Source organism: Eptesicus fuscus, chromosome 3 (genome assembly GCF_027574615.1).
Source record: "Eptesicus fuscus isolate TK198812 chromosome 3, DD_ASM_mEF_20220401, whole genome shotgun sequence".
NCBI lineage: Eukaryota > Metazoa > Chordata > Mammalia > Chiroptera > Vespertilionidae > Eptesicus > Eptesicus fuscus.
In genome coordinates, this window is record NC_072475.1 from 56,698,852 (window position 1) to 56,720,402 (window position 21,551).

At 52.0% G+C, this 21,551-nt stretch overlaps 1 protein-coding gene across 1 annotated transcript in view; it reads left to right on the top strand.

The window, feature by feature from the left end:
* The window catches only part of MYLK (myosin light chain kinase), a 295,783-nt gene that overhangs the window by 173,496 nt on the left and 100,736 nt on the right, over window positions 1-21,551 (top strand). The window contains exons 4-11 of the mRNA XM_054713911.1: window positions 1,330-1,374; window positions 2,477-2,643; window positions 3,837-4,002; window positions 5,681-5,699; window positions 7,188-7,723; window positions 8,265-8,471; window positions 11,238-11,372; window positions 14,813-14,965. Of these exons, the coding sequence (XP_054569886.1) occupies window positions 1,330-1,374; window positions 2,477-2,643; window positions 3,837-4,002; window positions 5,681-5,699; window positions 7,188-7,723; window positions 8,265-8,471; window positions 11,238-11,372; window positions 14,813-14,965 (1,428 nt within the window). The remainder of the gene's footprint in view (window positions 1-1,329; window positions 1,375-2,476; window positions 2,644-3,836; window positions 4,003-5,680; window positions 5,700-7,187; window positions 7,724-8,264; window positions 8,472-11,237; window positions 11,373-14,812; window positions 14,966-21,551) is intronic.

The following is a 21,551-nucleotide window of genomic DNA, read 5'->3' on the forward strand; positions in this document are numbered from 1 at the left end:
TCGCTCAGATCCTTTCTCAAAGGGCTGACTGGTACACCCCCCTCCAGCAGTGTTGGAGGGGCCCCAGCACCCCGACTGCAATTGTCAGTGGGGTCCTCCCAGAACAGGTCTCTCCTATCAGCTTAGAAGTTCTTTGAATCTTGAAGAGCATTGAATGGCAAGAACAAAGCCAGATTATGGCATCAAAACTACACACAGCTCACTAGAGAGTTATGTTAAACAGAATGCAGGTGCTGAAATTGCCATTCCACATGGAACCACACTTAAATGTGATGCTGGTGTGTTAATCCTCTCTCACTAGGGTTCCGGTGGAACCTTAGACCAGCTATGCCGAGGGAAATATGCAGCTATGATCTTCACCTCCCATGCCTATGCATTCTTATAGATGGGATCGGTGCTGGCGTGTAAGGGAATTTCCCCTTTTCCAGTCAACACCCTGCAATCTCTCATGGCAGCTGCCTGCTGATATCAGGGAGTGACATCTGCCCTTTCCACATGTGCCTCGGGTGGGTTTTCATAAACATTCCAGCTTGTGGCAGAGAGAGAACAACTTCCAGGCTGATCACCATCGCAAAATGCCCCGCCCTGCCCTTCCTATTCCTCAAAAACACCCACCACTGTATAGTCACTGCGTGGGCACATTATGAGTTGTCCCTCCCGCAGTAGCAGCTGGATAAAAGGAGCTGACCCCAGCTGCTTCTGGGTGTGCTGTTTAATGGCTGGCTCCACAGTAGCGCATCTCCAGTCATCGGCTTCATCCCAGCAGGATGGGTGTTGCTATTTGCTGGGCCTTAAGTGGGAAGATGGAGTGTTGATTGTGCCCGACATGAATAGATGTGGTAAGAGAGATACAAGGGCCTCTCCCTCGAACTGAGTCATTTCCTGGAGAGGTTGTGGATCACCACAGATACTCCCCAAAGTGGAAGCTCCAGCTGTGGGTCACCACAGATAAGCCCCCAACCCCCAAAGTGGAAGCCTCAGCAGCAGTGACAGCTCAGCAGGTGTTGAGTGTTCTAGAACAGTCAGGCCCGGGTGCCGTCCTGCACTGTGACCGGCTCTGTGGCTTGAGTGGGCGACTTCTCTGAATCTCATTGTTCTCATCTGTTTAAAAACTAGAAGGATGAGCAGTACCAGCCACCTTAAATTGCTGCAGGAAATCAGGCGGTGATGTGTGTAAAGGGCCCAGCATAGTGCCTGACCCTACGGGCTCAGTCAGGGTGAACTGTGTCCTTTGTTGTCCCACCCATTCTCGTTGACTCTGACTCGTTGCTCCAAGATGGTGGCTGAGACCCGACTCTTCAAGCCTCTTTCTCTGTTTCCTACTTGCAGGAGGCTTTGTGAAGAGGCACGGTCAGCCTGTTTCCAAAACCTTGGGGTAAGTTCTGGGATGTTCAAGCCAGGGTAAGGGCTGGATTGGCTTTTCCTGCTGACTTGACAGAACAGGTCTAGGGAACACATCTTCTCGGGGATCCTGGATCATGATAACTATTGTGGGCGCCTATTGGGATGTGATGGGCCATTCACACAGCGCCTCCTGACCTGGCCTCTGTGGAAAGCCCCTGGACTAAATGCTGCTAAATGCTAAGGAAAGGGAATCTGTGGCCATATAGTCTGCAGGGATGTCTAACAATCAAGGCAATAGTTGAAAGACTTAAGTAAGTAGACTTAGAAGAGGCAATCTATGTGACAACAAACAAGACCCCTAATCACAATAACAAAGGGAAAGTTTTTTGGTGGTGTTTTTTTAATCCTCACCCGAGGATATTTTTCCATTGATATTTTTTAGAGAGTGGAAGAAAGAGAGAAACACAATTGGTTGCCTCCTGCACATGCCCCGGGCCGGGGAGGAGCCTGCAATTGAGGTACATGCCCTTGACCCTTCAGTCCGCAGGCCAATGCTCTATCCACTGAGCCAAACCGGCTAGGGCGGGAAAGTTTATTTCTTACTCCAGCAATCAATTCAGATATTCTTAAACAGGTGGAGAAGTTTCCTATTATTTTTCAGGGATCCAGGCTCTTTCCATTTGGTGGCTCCACCATCTCCTAGTCCTTGGAGCCTCTGCTGGACCCTGTGCGTCTAGCTAGAAGAGTGGACTAGAGAGAGTGTGGAGAATCCCACAGGAAGTTCTATGGGTCCAGGCTGGAGATGGCATACAGCACTCTGCTTGAAGTCTGTTGGCCACAACCCAGGTGTTTGGTCAGAACTCAGTAGAATTCAGGTGTACCCTACTTTAAGGGAGTTTAGTAAATGAAGTCTAGCTGCAGGCCCAGGAGGTAGAAGAAATAGGTTTTGGTGCCACAGATTTTTCTAGGGGCTGGAGGGGGGTGCATCAGAAGTGTGTTTGAGGCACAGAGTTGAGAAGGCTGCCCTTTACTGGTTCCTGGCCCCAATTTAAGTGACTTAGATGGCGTCAGAGAAGAAGAGATGTGAATTGCTGCAGTGTCTGGGGCTGCATTCTCTGCTGATTTCTTTCCCGGGACAGATTCACATCCCCCACAGTGGAGAACCGTCCTAGCATCTGGGGAGAATGCCCACCAAAGTTTGCTACCAAGCTGGGCCGTGCGGTGGTCAGAGAAGGACAGATGGGGCGATTCTCCTGCAAGATCACTGGCCGGCCCCAACCACAAGTCACCTGGCTCAAGGTGAGGTTTTTGTCTGCCCCAACTGTGGCCAGACCTGGGGACCCTGAAAATTTAGCCTTAGGCCCTTGGACCAATAGGGGTGTCTTTCTAACCAGCCCCTTCTTTTTCATCCATAGGTGGTTCTTGGGTTTTTCTGTATGTTTCATAGTCATGCTTGTTCCTGCCCCTAGCTGCATACTCTCCCTCTGTTACTCAGTCCACAAGGTCCTATAATCCACACACACACAAAACAGCATAAGACTTCTGTGGCAACACAGACCCGACCATCTCCACAGAGTGGAATTTGAAGCCACGGGACTAGGTTTTGACCCTCAGTTCCCTGGTTCACAAAGCATGTAATACTGGCAAGTCATTTGATCTCTGAGAACCCTTGTCTCCTTATCTGGGAGGCAGAGCTATCCCACCTATCTTGAAATACTCCATGTGGACGTGCTTTATAAATCTTTCAGGTCTGGGCTATGTGAAGGCAGAGGTGGAGGAGGACGTGGTGGGTGGGTAAGTGGAGGCAGCAGGAGGAAGTGGAGGGGGGAGTGGATGTTAAACGGCACTGAGGAGCCGTGGGGAAAACTTGGGGTCGAGGCAGGGAGAGCAGGTTTTCCACAGATGGAACCCCTGGATTAAAATGAGTGATGGGACACGTTTTACCCATTTCCTGATTCTCCTGAACTGACCCTGAGGAAAGAATAAAAGGGACAAGGAGGCAAAGGAGAACTAAAAGGAAGAATATAGGATTTTCCACTGAAAACTGGGGCTCCTTTGAAACAGGCTCCATATGTCTGCTCTAAGCTCAACCAAACAACACACTGCATACATAGACCTGGGGTCAGGGCAGCTGGGCTGTTCAATGACTACTCTAGTACAGCATGGGGAATAAAGTCAGTAATACTGTAATAACTATGTGTGGTGTCAAGTGGATTCTAGACTTACCTACCAGGCTGATCATTTCGTAAGGCATGTAAATATCTAGTCACTATGTTGTGCACCTAAAACTAGCATGATAGTGTATGTCAACTGTACTTGAAAACTATTTTTTAAAAGCCTGTTTTCTAAGCATGTTGACAGAACCCAGAGCAGAGGGCTCTGCTGCCCATGCCCAGGGTCTGTCCCACTAGGATTGGCTGGAGGTAGGAGGACAGAGCCAACAGGGGAGCAGGTTTCTCTGACCAAGCCACCCTCTCGCCCGCCACCCACAGGGAGATGCTCCCCTGCAGCCCAGTGCCCGAGTGTCTATGTCTGAGAAGAATGGGATGCAGGTCCTGGAGATCCAGGAGGTGAGCCAAGACGACGTGGGAGTGTACACCTGCCTGGTGGTGAACGGGTCCGGGAAGGCCTCCATGTCCGCCGAGCTCTCCATCCAAGGTAGGGCTAGGAGGCGGGTGCACACAGTCCCTCCTGGCGTCTGCACCCTCCTCGCTTGTCCATTATGCACCTCTGCGTTGCACGTCTCCTATTTACATGCCCATGTGTCCCCAGAGGCAGGGTCTTGAACCCGAGGAAGGAAGTGGGAGGGCAGCGCAGACACGGCCACCCTCCGCCCCTCGCCTGTGTCTTCATCTTTTCTTGTTCAGACTCCTTTTTTATGTCTCTAAATGCCAGTCGGCAGAGTGGACATGGCTAATGCCATCACCCAAAATGCAACCTGCCTAAAATTTAACTTATCACCCCTGCTTCACTCTGTCCTTCAAATCCACTTAACTCTGTCCACCCCATGACCCCCCTTTTTCTTCTCCCCCAGAGCGGACATTCCAGCCTCACCTTTCGCCCCAGCCTCCTCTTGCTGGAATCATCTGTCCCTGTCAGTTCTTCCTTTGAAGTATCTTTGAATATGTCTCCTTCTTATATTGCCCTTGGCTCCGTCAAGTCCAGCCTAGGAAGGTCGGAGCGTGTGGAGCGGGAACCTTGAGCAACCTTGGGGGACCCAGGAGGAAAATGGCCTCCGCCTCTCCTCCTCCTTTCTCTCCCTTTCTTCTGTGATTTTTCTCTCCCACATTTCCTCCCTTTCCCAGGAACGATTCCTCCTCACTCTTGTGACCATTTTTGGCCCAAGCATTTATCACAACCCGCAGAAAGAAATGTGTTCTGCATCGCCACTCAGGACACGCTCTGTATATAAACATATTTAACTGCAACAAGTTTCTTGAAACCATCGTGAGTTGTACCGTGTACAGTACATGCTGCTGTTTTCTGTTCCATCTGCATCATCTGGCCCGACCACAGAATCCAGCCCCACAGCCCACTGCAGGGGCAGGAGCTGCTGTTAGGCATGGAGAGTAGAGTCTTAGTCACTCTTCCTCTACTTGCCGTGACATTGAATTAGAGACCTGTTCCCTCCTGAAGTACTTAAGGACAAAATCCTATGTCATCTGGGATTGGTTTTAAAACACTCGCAGAAAAAGCTCCATAAAACAAAGCAAAGGGATAGATAAGACTAGCAAAATATTGGTATTTCCTTCATCTGGGCGATGGATTTCAGGGTTTGTCGCATCCTGCTCTCTACTATTGTATGATTTGAAATTTTCCGTGATAAAATATAAAAAATAATAATAATGTGGCAGGAAAAATATGTTTTTTGAGGAACTAAATAAAAACACACTTTTCCTTAACATTTGATAGCAGGTATTCATTTAAAAAAATGATGATCTGGGTGGTGGTGTTTTTGAGGGCCACGTGTAAGTTAAACTGTTTGGGTTTGAAATTTTCAGTCCATGTTTATTTTTGTTTGTCCCTCTATTGGCTCTGGCTCCTTCTGTGGCTAGAGAGCAGGACAGGTGCCGTGCTGCAGGGTGACGGCAGAGGCCACCGAGACAGCAGCGGAAGCTCTGACAGTCCTCAGCGCTCAGAGGGGCTTGTCAGATTAACCCGAGAAGGTCAGGGCCAGGGACGCTGAAGGAGAGAGGGAAGTGGGGCCGTAGGTGAGGGGGCGGTGAGAGCTTAGGAAATGACAACTCTAATGGAAGAGGTTGCTGTCTTATTCCTTTCTCCTGTTGGTGTATAAAATATCCCACTAACAGTGTTTCTGCCCTCTCCCTTTTTCCAGGTTTGGACCATGCCAATAGGTATGTTTAGGTTTTATGATTATTATGTTTCCATCTAGAAATGCCCTGAATTCTGAGTCATGGGTGGGGGGGAGAACTATTTTTGGGGTGTTGTTTCATTTTGGGTATAGAGGGAGGGAGAACTGTTTGGGGGTGTTGTTTTATTTCAGGTGTAGGGGGAGGGAAAACTATTTGGGGGGTGTTTTATTTCAGGTATAGGAGGAGGAAGAACTGTTTGGGGTGTTTTATTTTTGGTGTAGGGGGAGGGAGAACTGTTTGGGGGTGTTGTTTTATTTTGGGTGTTTCCTTTCGTTCTCTTATTGTAACATGCCATCAGGTTCTGTAGCAGCCTTGCCGTCAGTACTGAGACTCTGCACTCAGAGTCCTTTCCAGTTGCGTCATCAGGAAGGACACAGAGCAGCAGAGGGCTGTTGTTTCCAAGTCTTTGGTTGATACTCAGGTGTAGGACGGATGTGTGTATGTATGTATGTATGTATGTATGTATGTATGTATGTATACTGTGTGTGAGCCCAAGGATGGACAGAATCTCGGTGGTGGTGGGGAGGAGTGGAATAGACTGGAGTAGAGTGGAGTGGAGGAGTGGGGGAGCAAGAGGAAGGGAGGGAGGGGAGGAGGGAGCGGGCCAGACCCCGCTGCCCATCCTGCTCCTCTTCCTCAGGAGCGCACTCCCCGCGTGCAGGCTCAGCAGATACCTGGTGCTGAGAAGGGCTTGAACAGAGCGCACAGATGCGTAAGTGCAGGTTGTGATAAGTCTGAGGAGAGTAACAGAGAAGAGTGCGTGTAGGCTCGAGGGCCAGAGAGGCCTTTCCTGAAGGAAGACGTGATGTCTGAGCCCAGGTCTGTGAAGAGTGATGTTAGCTGGTGAAGAAAAGCTCAGGCAGAAAGTGTTCCAAGCAGAGGGTAGGTGTGTGGGCTGTGAGGTGAGAGGGGGCATGGGGTCACCGTGTGGCTGCAGCCCGGTAGGCAACGCCGATGGTGTCTTGCGGGGTTCACGGGGCAGCAGGAGCCCCTGCTCATAGAGGCGCCCTGGTGGGCCATCTCGGGAAGCTCAGTTTTGTTCTTCACCTCATGTTAACGCTGTTGGAAAATCTTTAAGTTTGAAATGGCATGATGCATGCTTTTAGACTGACTCGCCTGCTCCGTGGAACATGGAACAGAGGGGCCGCATGGACGGGGAAGTGGGGGTGTAGCTTAAACTGGCTGGTTCTCCTGGAGAAGAGAAATAAGGCAGATTTAATAAGCGTGGAAAGATCAAGCTGTGGACTGGGGACGAGGGCCAGGGAAGGGCCGAGAATGGCTGCTCGTTCTCTAGCTTGGGAACCTGAGAACGCTGCAGAGCACACTTTTGCTCTCACTTTCTCTTAATCCGCGGGCTTCTGTGATCCCTGGAATCTGTGCTTGTGATGAGTAATGCTTGCGAGTAACCAGATGATCATTCTATTTCTCCTTCTCCTTCCCCACTGTCCTCCTCCCCACCCCCACCCCCAGGTCAGCGTTGAGGGGAACAAAGGCAGCCAATTCAGATATCAGGAAGGAAGTGGCCAATGGAATCACACCGGGGCCCAAACTGGACAGCCTAGAAGCTGCAGCTGAAAGTAAGAACTGCTCCAGCACCCAGAAAGGCGGCCCCCCCGCCTGGGCCTCAAGCAGCCAGCCTCCACCCCCGAGGGAACCCAAGCTGGAACTGCCCGGGGACTCGCCCAGGAAGGCCCTGAGGACCCCCATCCTGCAGAAGACCTCCAGCACCATCACCCTGCAGGCCACAAGGGTCCAGCCGGAGCCCAGGGCACCAGACCCGGGCACTCCCCTGCCTCCCGGAGAAGAGAGGGAGAGGCCAGCCGCTCCCCCTGCAGCCACCCTCCCCACCAGGCAGTCTGGCCTGGGAACCCAAGACATTGTGAACAAGGTCGCTTCCAGGAAAATCCCCATGGAGAGCAGGAGGGACTCAGCATTCCCCAAATTCGTCAGCAAGCCCCAAAGCCAGGAAGTCCGTGAAGGTCAAATAGTCAAGTTCAGGTGTGAGGGTGAGTAGAGCTAACTGAGGTCACCGGCCCCACAGTGTAGCCCTGGGCGGCCACTCCCTCCTTCAGCACAGTGTCCGAGCCTCCTGCACCACCCATCCCCTTGGGCCCCAGCCACCCTGGAAGCCACTTTGCAGGGGCCGTCCCTCAGGAAGGACTCAGTCTAGTGTTCTGACGCCCCGTGTTCTGGAGAAATACCCGGCAGTGCCCTTGCTCATTGTTGGGTAGAGCATCGGCCTTGCGCCCTGATTCTCACCACCCTGGAGGGGAAACTGATCATCACCATCAAAAACCAGCCACAGGCCGCCTCCTCTCCTCCCTCCTGCTGGCTTTGGCTCACCTGGAGACCTAGCTGTCACCCTGTACCCTCCCCACTAGGACCCTGCCCCTGTCCTGGGTTGTTCACTTCTGTGACGTGGAGGGTCGAGGGGTAAGAAAGTGGACTCAAGCAGGAGGCAGCTACACACCAGTCTGAGCTCTTTCCTGGGTTCAGCCTCCCACCCCCCAGTACAGGGGACCTCACGACCTTCACCTGACCCTGTAGTTTCAGGGATCCCAAAGCCGCAAGTGGCCTGGTTCCTGGAAGGTGTCCCCGTGAGGAGACAAGAAGGCGCCGTTGAGATTTACGAAGATGGTGGGTCCCATTACCTCTGCCTGCTGAGAGCCCGGGCCAGGGACAGCGGGAGCTACAGCTGCATAGCCTCCAACGTCCGAGGCCAGGTGTCCTGTGACTGGACCCTCCTGGTGAAAAGTGAGTGCATTCCTCCGGGTTCCCTGGGTTCCCCGGGGGGGAGAGGGGGACTTCACATCCTGCACAAGGTCATCTCCCACAGCCCCTACCCAGGGTGTCCAACCCCGCAGACATTGTCCCCACATGCATGCCAAGGCCGAAGTCACTGCTCCAGGACAGTGACCCTGACCTCAAGTTCATCACCATCACCTCAGAATAAACTCGCCCGGCCCACGCCCGCCCGGCCAGAGCTGCCTTTCTTAGGCTCCTCAGCTGTCTGGGTAGCGCCAGCACTCACTTCTGTAACCACAGGGAGCCGAACGTCCACTAAATATACGCGTCTAAAGTAATGTGAGCTGGTGTGGGATCCCACATCTCTTCTGTTTATTGTAATGTCTGTTTATAAAAGTAATGGGTGTTCATTGTGAGGAATTTAGACAATACATGATCCTATGACTCAAATATATGATATTTTAATGTTTTTAAAACAACATCGACGCTGTGCTGTGTTCTAATTTGCTCATATTCCATAAGCATCTTTCTATACTATTTCTTTCTGTATTTAATATTATTTGAAAACATATTTTTGATGGCCACATCATGTTTCACAGAATAATGTACCCAATTCAGGCATAGTCTTATTGTTGAGTATTTAGATTGCTCCCATGTTTTCACTCTTGTAACGAAACTGTGGTAATGCTTGTGCCCATCTATCTTTCTGTAAAATTTCCCCCTCTTTCTTTTTTTTCTGTCACAGCAGAAAGCTGTTTCCCTTAGGGAAACTTCTCTTTCCACTCTGTCCCTTCTCCACAAAGACTGAAACCAAGAACGATCCACTCTCCCGCCATTCTCTCCCCCTCTCCTTTTATCCAGAGGCCCTTCTGCCCCTGTGGGCATGCTCTGCTCTCCCCTGTGCTGAAGGGGAAGGAAAACCTCCTTCCGCTCCACTGCCTCTTTAGCTCCAACTTTATCTCCGCTCCCTCTTCCTTAACCTTGCTGCCATGTAGAGAGAGTCTCTATCGCTGGGACCGGCAGACCCTGAGCCACGGGTGAATGGATTACTCTGACACACGTTTCTGTGGAAGAGAGGCTAAGAGAGTGCTTGGCTATAGCAGCCAAGCAGCCCCGTTCGCCTGCTTCCTTAGGCTTTTATTGTAACAACAGCTTGAACTAAAATGAACTATTAAGTACTATCAGCGGGGTAAGCGTCCTTGAGAAGACACATGCGTCTGTAGTGTCTTTTAAGCAAGGACGTGTCTAAGTAAACACCGGGGGCTCAGGCTTGTTTGGAAAAGTCAAGGCAGGGGCAGGCGCCTTCAGCCAACTCCTGTCCCAGGCCTCCCCACACTCTATCACAGCTTCTGTGATTGTAGCAGCCAACACTCCACCGGAAAAGCCTGCTCAGTGTGCCAGCGTTTGTGCTGATGTTTTACTTGCATTGCTCCATTTAGTTAGCCCAACAGCGTTACAAACCAGGTGTAGTCACACCCCATACTGAGCTGTAGTGAGGTTAAGTGACTTGTCCAAGGTCACATGCTTTGTAAAAGGCTTCTCACCCACGTTGGTCTGACCTGGAAGCCCATATTTTCAGTGGCTCACAGAGGCGTTTTTCTAGTGAGAGAATTGGACACCGACGGGGAAGAAGTGGGGATGGCGCCTCCCCACACCCCCTTGAGGTAGCCGTCCATCGCTCCCTCGGGGCCAGTCCCTTTCAGATGCCCTGTGACGGACTCCTGGCTGCTCTCCCACGGCCTACTCTCCCCTCAGGGAGCTCTGGTCTAGCGGAGGAAGTGTGGATGTAGCCGAGAGCCTTGCTTCACCATTGGGCTTGGCTATGGGAAATTATTAGCTTCGTCTGTAAAGTGAGCTAAGATAGAAAACGCATGGCCTTGTCAGTCACATCTGGAAAAGTACCTGGCATATAGTAAGCCCTCGACTATTGGGTTTGGCCCTTAAACCCTTGCAGTATAATCATATGGCTTGCCTCTCATCACTGTATTGAATAGCGTCTCTTGAAAAGCACAGGTGAGATGTTTTTTAATTATCCAATCCAGTTACCTTTTCTCAGCCATCAGCCCCATTGACATTTCTGCAACATGTCCTAGTCGTTGTACAAGAGATTATCTATCCCTACTGCTCTTAATTAAGGTCCCCAAACTACAAAATGCTCCCCCGTTCGCCAGTGTACAGACTTCTGGGGAAGTCCAGCTGGGTGGCCCGCAAGGTCAGCATCATACGGGAGCTTCGTAAGGCACAGTCCACGTCCCCAGCGGCCCTGGGCCATTGGCGTGGGATGGAACACTAGGACCGTATGAGTCCGTCATCTGATTCAGTCCTGGAATTGGAAAAAGTAATTATACTAACTTAAAATCGAAATGTTCTCACGAGTGAGCTGTCCATGTGAAAAGATAGTCACAAGACTATGCAGTCACCAGTGGATACAAAGAAGCTTGGAGACACTGGACAGTGGAGTAGGACCAGAAAGGCAGAAGGAGGAGATGTCAGAGTCAGACCAGGCAGGAGTGTCCCGAGTCCCATGGGAGGAGGCAGGCCCGGGTCCTGAGCACACCCACACGTGGTGCTTTGTGATGGTGGAGAGCCCTGCCAGGTACTCCGCCTCAGGCTCCACCCCGGAGGAGTGCCCGCTTCCAGTGTGAGGCCTCCGAGGAAGCCCTGGGTGCCCAGGGCAGTGAGGTGTCTACCTGTGAGACTTGGAGTGACTGTAGTCAGTCGCCAGAATGGGCCAGCTGGGATCTGAGATGGCCTGTCTGTTCTCTGCCCTCACAGGACCGGCCTTGATGGAGGTGGCCCCCTCCTTCTCCAGCGTCCTGAAGGACTGCACCGTCGTCGAGGGCCAGGACTTTGTGCTGCAGTGCTCGGTGCAGGGGACCCCAGTGCCCCGAATCACTTGGCTGCTAAATGGTGAGCCCCCCTGTCCCAGTGCCCTGCCCCAGCCCTCAGGCCCTCTGGGTCCTGCCTGCATTCTCACTTGGTTTCCACACTGATCACTCTGAAGCACTTATGCATAAGAAGGAAGCACAGGTACAGAGAGAGAATGGGACCTGCTCTTGCCTGGCTGGGGATACTGGGCAGGTTACTACTCCCTCTGAGCCTTGAGCTCCTCGCCTGCAAGACAGAAATAATGCCACCTACCTTCCAGAGTGGAGGTCTGAAATTAAATTAGATCCTTTATATAAAACAGTTAATGAAGTGCCTGGGACATAGGTGCACAAGCAATTTAGTTCCTTTTTATGTGGCCAGACTCATAATAGGCCCTCAATAAATATTTGTGGAGTCAATAAAGGAACAAATATACCAAATTAATGAACCATACTAGAAGTTACTCAGAGGACCTCGTCTTTGATTTAGTGGCAGGTGGTGTTGGGGTTCACAGACCAGTAATTCTTTTTAATGGTATAGTCCAGTGGTCGGCAAACTCATTAGTCAACAGAGCCAAATATCAACAGGACAACGATTGAAATTTCTTTTGAGAGCCAAGTTTTTAAAATTTAAACTTCTTCTAACACCACTTCTTCAAAATAGACTCGCCCAGGCCGTGGTATTTTGTGGAAGAGCCACACTCAAGGGGCCAAAGAGCCGCATGTGGCTCGCGAGCCACAGTTTGCCGACCACTGGTATAGTCCTATGGAGACATGTCAACTTTAAAAAATGTACTTAATGATTTTGAGAGAGTGTGGAAGGGAGAGAGAGAGAACAAGAGAGAGAGAAATATCGACTTGTTCCACTTATTTATGCATTCACTGGTTGCTTCTTATGTGTACCCTGACCGGAGAGGGAGCCCACAACCTTGGTGTATCAGGACGATGCTCTAACCCACTGAGCTACCTGGCCAGGGCAGCAAGCTTTTTTGGCCAAGTAATGTCCTTTGGAAAAAACTTATCACATATTATCACCCTCCTACCCTCCTCTTTTTAAAAAGGCCTTTAAATCCCAAAAGTATGGAAGAACTCTAATTTTAGAACTGAGAACAGTCCATAAAATTGATGAAATTGAGCAAGGTCTGCTTTGGGGATCAACATGGGGAATGAGGGAACATCAGCCAAGAGTCAGGAGACAAGGGCACACGTCCTTCTCTGCCATCGAGTAGTTGGGCGACCTGGACACTCCACCTTACCTCTCTGGCATCACCCATGAGGAGATGGGCTGGAACAGAGGTTCAGGGTCTCAGCCGACTCTCAGTGCTGATGGGATAGGCTCCTTAAGGGAGAAGGGCACCCATCACCTATGACCTAAACAGTCTCCAGCTGTTTGTGCACCACTGACATGTATGTTGCTTGTGAACCTTCCTCGTTGGTATAGTTTGTTAGGCTTTGATGGAGATTATCGCTCGTCAATGAGAAAAGGTGCCATGGAGTTTTCCTGTGTGTCGTCGACTTGGATCGATAAGTGAGAACTGAGGTCTCCCTGCCCTCCACCCTCATTAAGAACATAGCCCCTGTTAGTTTCGTGACTCACTGCCAGGGGGCAGCCTCCTTGTGGCTGGAACGGAGCATGGGCGTGAAGGACTAGTGATGGATCTGAGCGAGAGAGCTTCACTTCCATCTGGCTCCACGTCCCAGCCAGAGGCACAAGGACATTCTTCTGTGAAGGGCCAGGTAGTATTGTCTCCGTCAAACTACTCAGCTCTGCTGTCCTGGCACAGAAGCAGCCGGACCCAATATGCAAATGAACGAGTGTGGCTGTATTGCAGTAAAGCTGTATTGATGGACACTGAAATGTGAATTTCATACAATTTTCACATCATGAAACAGTTTTCCTTTGATTTTTTTCAACCCTTTAACATTCACCATATCTGTAAAAACTGTTCTTAGCTTTCAGGCTGTCCAAAAACGGGCTTCAGGTCAGATTTGTCCCATGAGTAGTGGTTTGCTGACACAGGACTAAAAAGCAACCCCACCTTCTTATTCCTGGTGAATCTTGGCATTTCCACACTCTGACCACTAGAGGGCAATTGTGCTCAAGTTGGGTCCCCATGGCCACTGACTTTGGTCTTAACCTTCGTGGAGCTGGGAGAGCTCTGTCTCCTGATCCGAGTGCCTCTTTTCTGGGGCCACCATCCCATCCCATCTGGTGGGGACCAGATGAGTTGTGCCCAGTAAAAGGAGAGCTCGCACACATCTTGTCAGCGCATGTTCAACAGCAAAGGCCCTTTGAGGGCAGTCATGGGATGTACTGGTATTCTCAAGGAAGAGAGGTTTTAGGGTGTGATTTTCACACAAAAAAATAAAAGCCAAGAGTGGTGGTCAACCCTTTCAGAGGCAGGAATCTGGCCCCTGCCTTTCCAGCCCCGATTCGGTGCAGGGCAGTCGGTCAGGCAGAACCTCCTCCCTCAGGTCCTGTTGGTGCTTGGCTGCCTCTGCCGGACTCTCATGGAGACGTGAGTGTTGTTATGTGCAGAAGAAAACATTGCATTGCAGGGAGAACACTTCCCTCCATACTTCCTCCCTCCCCCACTGCTCACCCCCAACTTTATGAAGTGCAAACCAGGAGCCTGCAGCCTGACGAGGGAAGAAGCTGACATTTGCTTCCTATATGGTGAATGGACACATTCCTGCTCTCGGGCCGCAATCCTCAGGGATGAGGTTTCTTCTTCTTGCAATGAAAGCTCCCATCCTGGAATGATAAGGTCCCAGGAACATAGAGCATTAGGGGAGCCTCTGAGTTCACGGCCTGCGTTTCTCTCCCCATGCAGGGTTGTATAGAGGGCCTCTCTGGCAGGGTCTCTGGGAAGAAGGGGCCAGAGTTGTTTTCACGTCCCCATGTTTATCTTCTTGGTGAACCCTAAAATGCACCTTGTCACGTGGGAGAAATGCACCTAATTGCAGCATCAGGTTGAGAGTTCTGGTAACTATCTGCAATGGGCTATGGAATCGTTGTTTCTGGAGACTTCTAAAAGGAGCCTGGCGTGGTCTGCTCTGCCTGAGGCTGGGCTGTGGGCCAGATGACCCTGTGAGATTCCTTCCAGGCTCCTAAGTCTGTGAAGTCCAGGATGTGGACTGAGGGACTATTTATTTAAACAGAATGCACAGAACTATGCCCCTTTCCTTCCCACATTCTATATGCCTCCTCTCCCCCAGTCCTTCCAGCCGCAGTCTCGCTCCTCCACCCTCACAGTTACTCCTCTCCTCCATCTCCCTAGCACCTGCCTCTTTCTCCACCCACAAGCCTCTGCCCAGGTGGCTGTGGGGGAGGGAGGTGGGGAGGCTGACTCCTCATTGGGTCTCAGTGTATCTGAGCAACCATGGAGAGCATTAGAGTCACTACAAGAGCAGCCTGCTGAGGACAGGGCTCAGCCCCGCCCCCGTGCTGCCTGGCCTGACCCTCCTGTGCTTCCTCCACAGAGCAGCCCATCCAGTACGCGCACTCCACCTGTGAGGCTGGCGTGGCTGAGCTCCACGTCCAGGACGCCCTGCCGGAGGACCACGGCACCTACACCTGCCTGGCTGAGAACCCCTTGGGGCAGGTGTCCTGCAGCGCCCGGGTCACTGTCCATGGTAGGAGCCTCTGCAAACACACCTGTTTTGGGAAAAGGGCACCGCACCTGAGAGCAGGCGGGTGGAGGAGATGGCCTCCAGGAGTCCCCAGTGACAAGGGTCTGCCATGGGGGCAGGGCTGAGGGGAGACGCAGCAGAAAAAGGCAGAGATTCCTTGTCTCGAGCAGCTCCTGATCCGGTAGGAAGAAAACCGCACACTGAAAGATGACCTCGGAGGAGCATCCCTATCCCCTGAGACCGAGGGCTCTCACAAATGCCCCCTCACGTGCTGGGGGGCACTGGGGACTTAGTGCCAGTACCGAGGCTGCTAAAGGGCTGTCCCTGCTCCTCCCACCACCCCAGGCTTGTTTTTGTACACATCACCAGCCTGGTGTGCGGTAATCTGATTAGCCTAGTCATCCATGATCCCGCCGAGTGCTTAGTCCCAGGAAGGGGCAGGGCCGGCACAGAACTCAAGTCAGAGCCGTCTGGGCTGTGGTGTCGGTGGTGGTGACAGTGGCCGGGAAAGTGTCCTCAGGTCCAGGTGTCCAGGTAAGCCTGCCTGGGCCGGCTCCTGGGGTGACTGGGGTCTGGGTCCAGGTGTCCAGGGAAGCCTGACTCCCCACTCCACCCTGGCCTGGGCCGGCTCCTGGGGTGACTGGTGCCTGGGTCCAGGTGTCTAGGTAAGCCTGACTCCCCACTCCACCCTGGCCTGGGCCGGCTCCTGGGGTGACTGGGGCCTGGGTCCAGGTGTCCAGGGAAGCCTGACTCCCCACTCCACCCTGGCCTGGGCCGGCTCCTGGGGTGACTGGGGCCTGGGTCCAGGTGTCCAGGTAAGCCTGACTCCCCCCTCCACCCTGGCCTGGGCCGGCTCCTGGGGTGACTGGGGCCTGGGTCCAGGTGTCCAGGGAAGCCTGACTCCCCACTCCACCCTGGCCTGGGCCGGCTCCTGGGGTGACTGGGGCCTGGGGCCTTGAGCAGGGTGCTCTGTGCCCTGCTTTCCCTGCAGACCAGCAGAAAGACTATGTCTTCCCACTCTGTCCCCCAGGGCTCAGGCCTCCCAGGGAGAACGTCCCTGTCACCTGAGCAGCCACCTTCTGGGTTTCACTGAAAAGGGAAAGATCATGTGGGTTATGCGTTAAGTACTTCCCCCTCGCCTGTATTTTTTCATCTGGACCTCAGCAGCCCGGGGTGGGGGGCTCTCCTGTTTCACACGAGGGGTCTGGAGGACGGGAGAAGTGAACGTGACTTGCCCAAGTACACCAAGTGAGCAAGTCAAGCTGGCCTTCCAAACCCAGCTGCTCGTGCTCCGAGCCCAGGCCCATTTCTGAGCCTGCCCTTTCCAGAGTGTGTGTCCCCAGGCCCACGGCAGGAGGCTGGCCCCGGGGCTGGGCAGTGTCAGCCACGTAGGGGTAAAGGAGTCGGCACTGACCGAGGACGTGGCCACCACCGCTGGCTCCCTGAGGTCCCTGCCAAGAGGGGACATGCTCCCTGGCCTCTCCATTTCTCTGAGGCGCCGAGGCCTGGGGTCATTGCCATGACCTGGTCTCTCTTCCTTCAGGAAATCCTCTAGGCTCTGGTCGGAGCCTGGCTCTGGCCCCTGGGTGCTTGTCAGCCAGCGTTCTGGGTTCCACATTTATCCCGTTCCCTCACAGATCTCGTTTCATGGCTCCTTGCGGGGCCTGGAGAAATTGTGTTCATGACACTTAAGAGGAAACAAGAACAGATCTGAGCCTCGTCTCCTTGGACCAGGGGAGCAGCTCTCCCCTTCCCACCAGGAGCTCTCCCTGGAGGTTTGCACGCCAACCCCAAAATCTAGTGGCATCCGAGAGCCAGGCTGGCGTTCAGTGGGCGTGGCATTTCAGCCACTCCCTCACTCCCGTGGCCCTGCTAATCCAGGGCCTGTCCTGGTTGCCAGTGTGAAGATTGGATTAGAGAGACCCAGCTGAGCTGATAGTGCAGCTGCAGGTGGGGGACCCCAGGTGAGGGATCAGGAAGTCTGGCAGCCATCCTTCCTGCCCCCTGGTTTGTGGGTGGAGTGAGGGCTGCGGGATGGCCCATCCACGTGTGTTTTAAAGCAGAAAGAGAGGGGTCCGGCAAGAACTCCGCGAGGCCATTTGGACTTGCTCTGAGAGCAGCCCTGCCTGAGTGAGAAGCCCTCCCCGTGTGGGATTTACTGACCTGTGAAGGCCAGACAGAGGCTCAGATACCATAAATGGTGAAGGAGGCTGAGAGACACAGCCGCGCGCTGAGGCCGGCCGCGCTGGGGCTGTCTGCACAAGGATCGGGCCCGCAGAGCCTGGCACAGTGACACCCCTGGCCCCGTGCCCCCAGGGACTTGGGAAGCTCGAGTCCGCATCCTGCACCATCCTCACTCCACAAACTGGAGTTTTTCTGACTTTATTGGCAGCTCCTTTGGCTCCAGGTCCTGAGGGCCACTTAGGGGATGGGAGATGGCTGCAGTGGAGGCCTTTGTCCCCTACGGTGCCTGCTGCTGTCTGTCCTCTCCCTCTGCCCAGGCCTGGCCTGTCTGCTGCCCTCAGCGTGGCACAGAGCCGCGGATGTGGCCCTACCTGCCTGCGTGTGAATCCGGCTCCACCGCTCACCAGCCCTGCAACCTCCAGGCCTCAACTTCCTCTTCTGTGAAATGGGGACACTGATAGTCACCCCAGTCCTGTGAGGGTTAAATGAATGAATACCCGTAATGTCCCCAGGATGTAGGAATTGCTCAGTAAGTGTGTGCTGTTGTTCCACAGGGCCCTGGCCTTTAAACAAAATAGAAATTTAAAATGCCAAGTCTAAGGAGCCGTCTTCCTGAAAGATCAACTTTGCCTCAGTGGGCAGTTGACTATCTGTTTTGTAAAGGGAAGAGGAATTCCGAGGATGGTCTCAGGCACCCCATTCTAGGGGCTCTGGCCACAAGAGGGCGCCATTCAGCAATGCATCTCCCTCCGGGTCGTCTGGGTTCCAGGGCGGAACTGTTTCTGGGGGCAGCTCTGCTGGAGGCCAGAGCTCAGTGGGAGAGGTCAGCAGATACTTCGCTGAAGACCAGATGTGGGGACTCTTTCTCACCTCTTTAGCCTTTTGCTAAGCTTTTGCAATCATCCAGAGGTTGGCCCAGCACTCTGGCATGGTTTCTGCAGCCACGTTTTCCTTTCTGTGCCTCCTCTCCTCTGTATCCCTTCCTCCACAAACCCAGCTAACTCCCTCTCACATGTGTCACTTCCTCTGGGAGGCCTTCCCTGAGCACCCCAGAATGGGTTTCTGACCAGCTGTACCTCCCTTATTTGTGCTTAAATACCAGCAAGTCTTTACTGAGCATCTATTCTGTGCCAGGTTTGTCCTGGGGAAACGGCACGGAACAGGGCAGGCAATCTCTGCCTTCATGGCGTGGACATTCTGATGGGGAGACGGGTAATACTCAACATCTGGTTGAATCAAACACTGACAAGCACTATTAGAAAATGAGGACAGAGGAGGGTGGGAGTTCATTTTCAGCGGGGTGATGAAGGAAGTCTCTACAGGGAGGCGACTTCTGAGCAGAGACGTCAGTGGACTGGAGAAAGAGCACTCCGGGCGGGTGGTACGGCAAGGGCAAAGGCCCTGAGTCGGGAACCTGGTCAGCCTACTCAGGAACAGCGAGAGGGCCAGGGTGGCTGGAGCAAAGTGAGTGGGTGGCCAAGTGGTCGAGGATGAGTTCAGAGATAGAGGCAGGGTACATCATGCAGGGCACCCAGGGGTAAGGACAAAACATCCTATTCTGTCAAATTTTACTTAGTTCCCCTGCAGACTGTAAGCTGCCTCCAGGCAGAGACCATGTTTTACTGTTGCAGGTGAAGCAGGGCCTGCCATGTGGACGTGTGTTCAGTGAATGAGTGAAAGAGCAAACTGAGGTCGAGAGTCTCCCCAGCAGTGTCATTGTGTGTGTGTGTGTGTGTGTGTGTGTGTGTGTGTGTGTGTGGTGGGGGAGGGTGGAGGGTGGCGGGTTTGGGGGAGACCTTTTGTCCACCTCCTCACTTGTCTGGGGCTCAGTCAGTGCTCACCGGAGGTGCAGGAAATCCACAAACCAGCTCTCAAGTCGATCACCAAATATCCTTTCCTTGCCCCACTTAAGGAAAAAAAAAAAAATCCCCAGTAGTTAGCCAAGCAATGAAAGCTGTCCCTCCTGACCCAGGATGGAGCCTAAAGGATGATGATTAATCCAAATTCCTGCAAGATCCAGGAAGATCTGAACGAGAATAAATTGTTCAGTGCATATGGACTCTGTCATTGGTGGGGGCTTCCTTAGGATGGAATAGTTTAATTTATCTCCTCTGGAGTGTCTTTGTCGAGGCGAAAGTTCTTAAGTGACTAGATTTATTAACCTACTAATTGCACGCATTTTGACATAGTTTTGAGCCCAATGGTTTGTTTATTTAACTGAAGGTCTGCTGGGCTTTTTAAAGACGCCTAAGGACATAGGAAAAATTAAACTTAATAGCCATATTTATTAGCGAATTTGTTTTGATGTGAGGTCCTAATGAAAACAAGGGGCCTGGGGAAGTCAGCCGTGCACAGTGATGCATCAGTAGAAGGCCAGGCCTTCAGATCCGGGGCGGCCACTCCATGGGGCAGCTCTGCGCACTGGCAGCCTCGGTGATGGGAAGACCCTGGCTGCCACCTCCTCTCTCCTAATCATGCTCAGGTGCTTTGTGCACCGTGTGATCTGTCCAGTGGGTGTCAGGTATGGACTCTGCCCACCACGGATTTAAAAACACTGAAAACTTTTAAAATACGTATGTCAGCTAAAGAGAAATTTATTGAAGGAAAAGGATAAGTATCGGTTTAACTTGACTTTTTTTTTTTTATATATATCTTTATTGATTTCAGAAAGGAAGGGAGAGGAAGAGAGAGTTGGAAACATCAACAATGAGAGAGTATCATTGATTGGCTACCTCCTGCACAGCCCCACTGGGGATCGAGCCCACAACCTAGGAATCAAACCATGACCTCCAGGTTCATAAGTTGATGTTCCACCACTGAACCACACCGTTCAAGCAACTTATCTTTTCTTTAAGAACCTGAAAACATCTGTCCAAAAGTCTTTCAAATTCTAAGAAGGCAAGCAGTGAAATGTTAAATTATTTTAAGATCCATATTTTAGCTTTATATAGGTTGACTACAAAAGTTTGGACATGTTGGTCCTTCATGTCTCAGAAGGACTTCCAAGTACATAGTTTACATCTGTGTCCATGTCCTAGAACTTGAGCCTGGTTTTACTGATCAGAAACTTATGCTGTCTACTTATATAGCACAGTGTAGATCATATCGGCCAATTGCTTGCTTGGAGTCCTTGGTTGAGAATGCCATCCCAAATTATAGCGCCGTGTTCCTACTGGCAGAATGCGATCCGTGCTGCGACCATGTGGGGAAGAGCGTGGTTTCCAGGCACTCATCAGGATGGAACGTTGGGTGGTTTGGATGCTGTATCTTGGTGTTTAGAGCTTGATGATACTTCAAGGCGGTCAGAAGGCTGTGGTTGCAATGGTCCCAGCTCCCCATCCAACAACCCTATCATTACTGGTCAGAGATCTTTTTTAGGATGTCATTCGTCATTGTTTCCTTTCTGCTTTTCCTTGCACACTTCTCTTCTCATTTGCTTCTCCGGTTCTGGAGAAATCAGTGGGGGGCGGGTGGAGGGAGCCAAAGAGAGCCAGGCTAGGGGCATCCGTGTGCCTCAGATGCAGCTGTTCTGCTGATCCTCCGAGTGGGGTCATTTGGTCAGGACTCCTTTCAGAAGGGCAGTCAGATCCCTCCCTGTGGATCTGCACTTTGCACAGATGCCCTGCAGGTGGGCAGGGGCCGGGCTCCACTTCAGCTGGGTGACGGTGACCTTCCTTTGATGAGTCCTCTGGAGCCAAAGTCCTGCAGCTTAGGGAAAGGAGGAGGCTAGTCTCCAGTCCTAGGCCAGGCTGGGTTTTGAGCACCAAATAAAGGAAGAAGGGAGGACTGTGTTTCCAGAGCTCCTTTCAGTTGGTGATTTACTGAATTTTCCTAGTATAACTGTTTGGAGTAAGATTTGCTGTTGAAATAGTATTTTGTATTCTAATGACTAAGTAAAATAGGTCCGGTTCAAAGCTTAAGGAAAATCCATAGGAGATCTGAGAAAAAGGCGATCATATTCCCTTCCCCTAACTTTCCAAGAGGTCTGTGTGTCTTCCTGCCTGAGAAATGTTGGGAAAGGGACGTTGGAAAGTGGGGGAGGGCCATTCCACATCCGTGTTCATTTGGTGATCATCTCTGAATCCAGGTTGCTTTTAAGTTGCTGTCAGGCAGGAGCTGGGACTTAGTGAATGGCTATGACAGCAATAGGTGGAGGTCATTTGTGGGGGAGACCCCTGGGGAGCTCCTTAGATGGTAGAGTATTTCGTACCAATATGCTATCTGTTTTATATATCTGTGTCATCCGTTTAAACACTTTAAATGTAACATTCCATAATTTTTTGTTTTAATCCCAAACAAGTTTTAAATGAGCTGGGAGACTGCAGTGGGCCATTTTCAAGGAAAACTCCTCAGCTATTCATGTGTGAACATGTGTGTTTAATGCAAATTCAACCCCTAAGCCCGG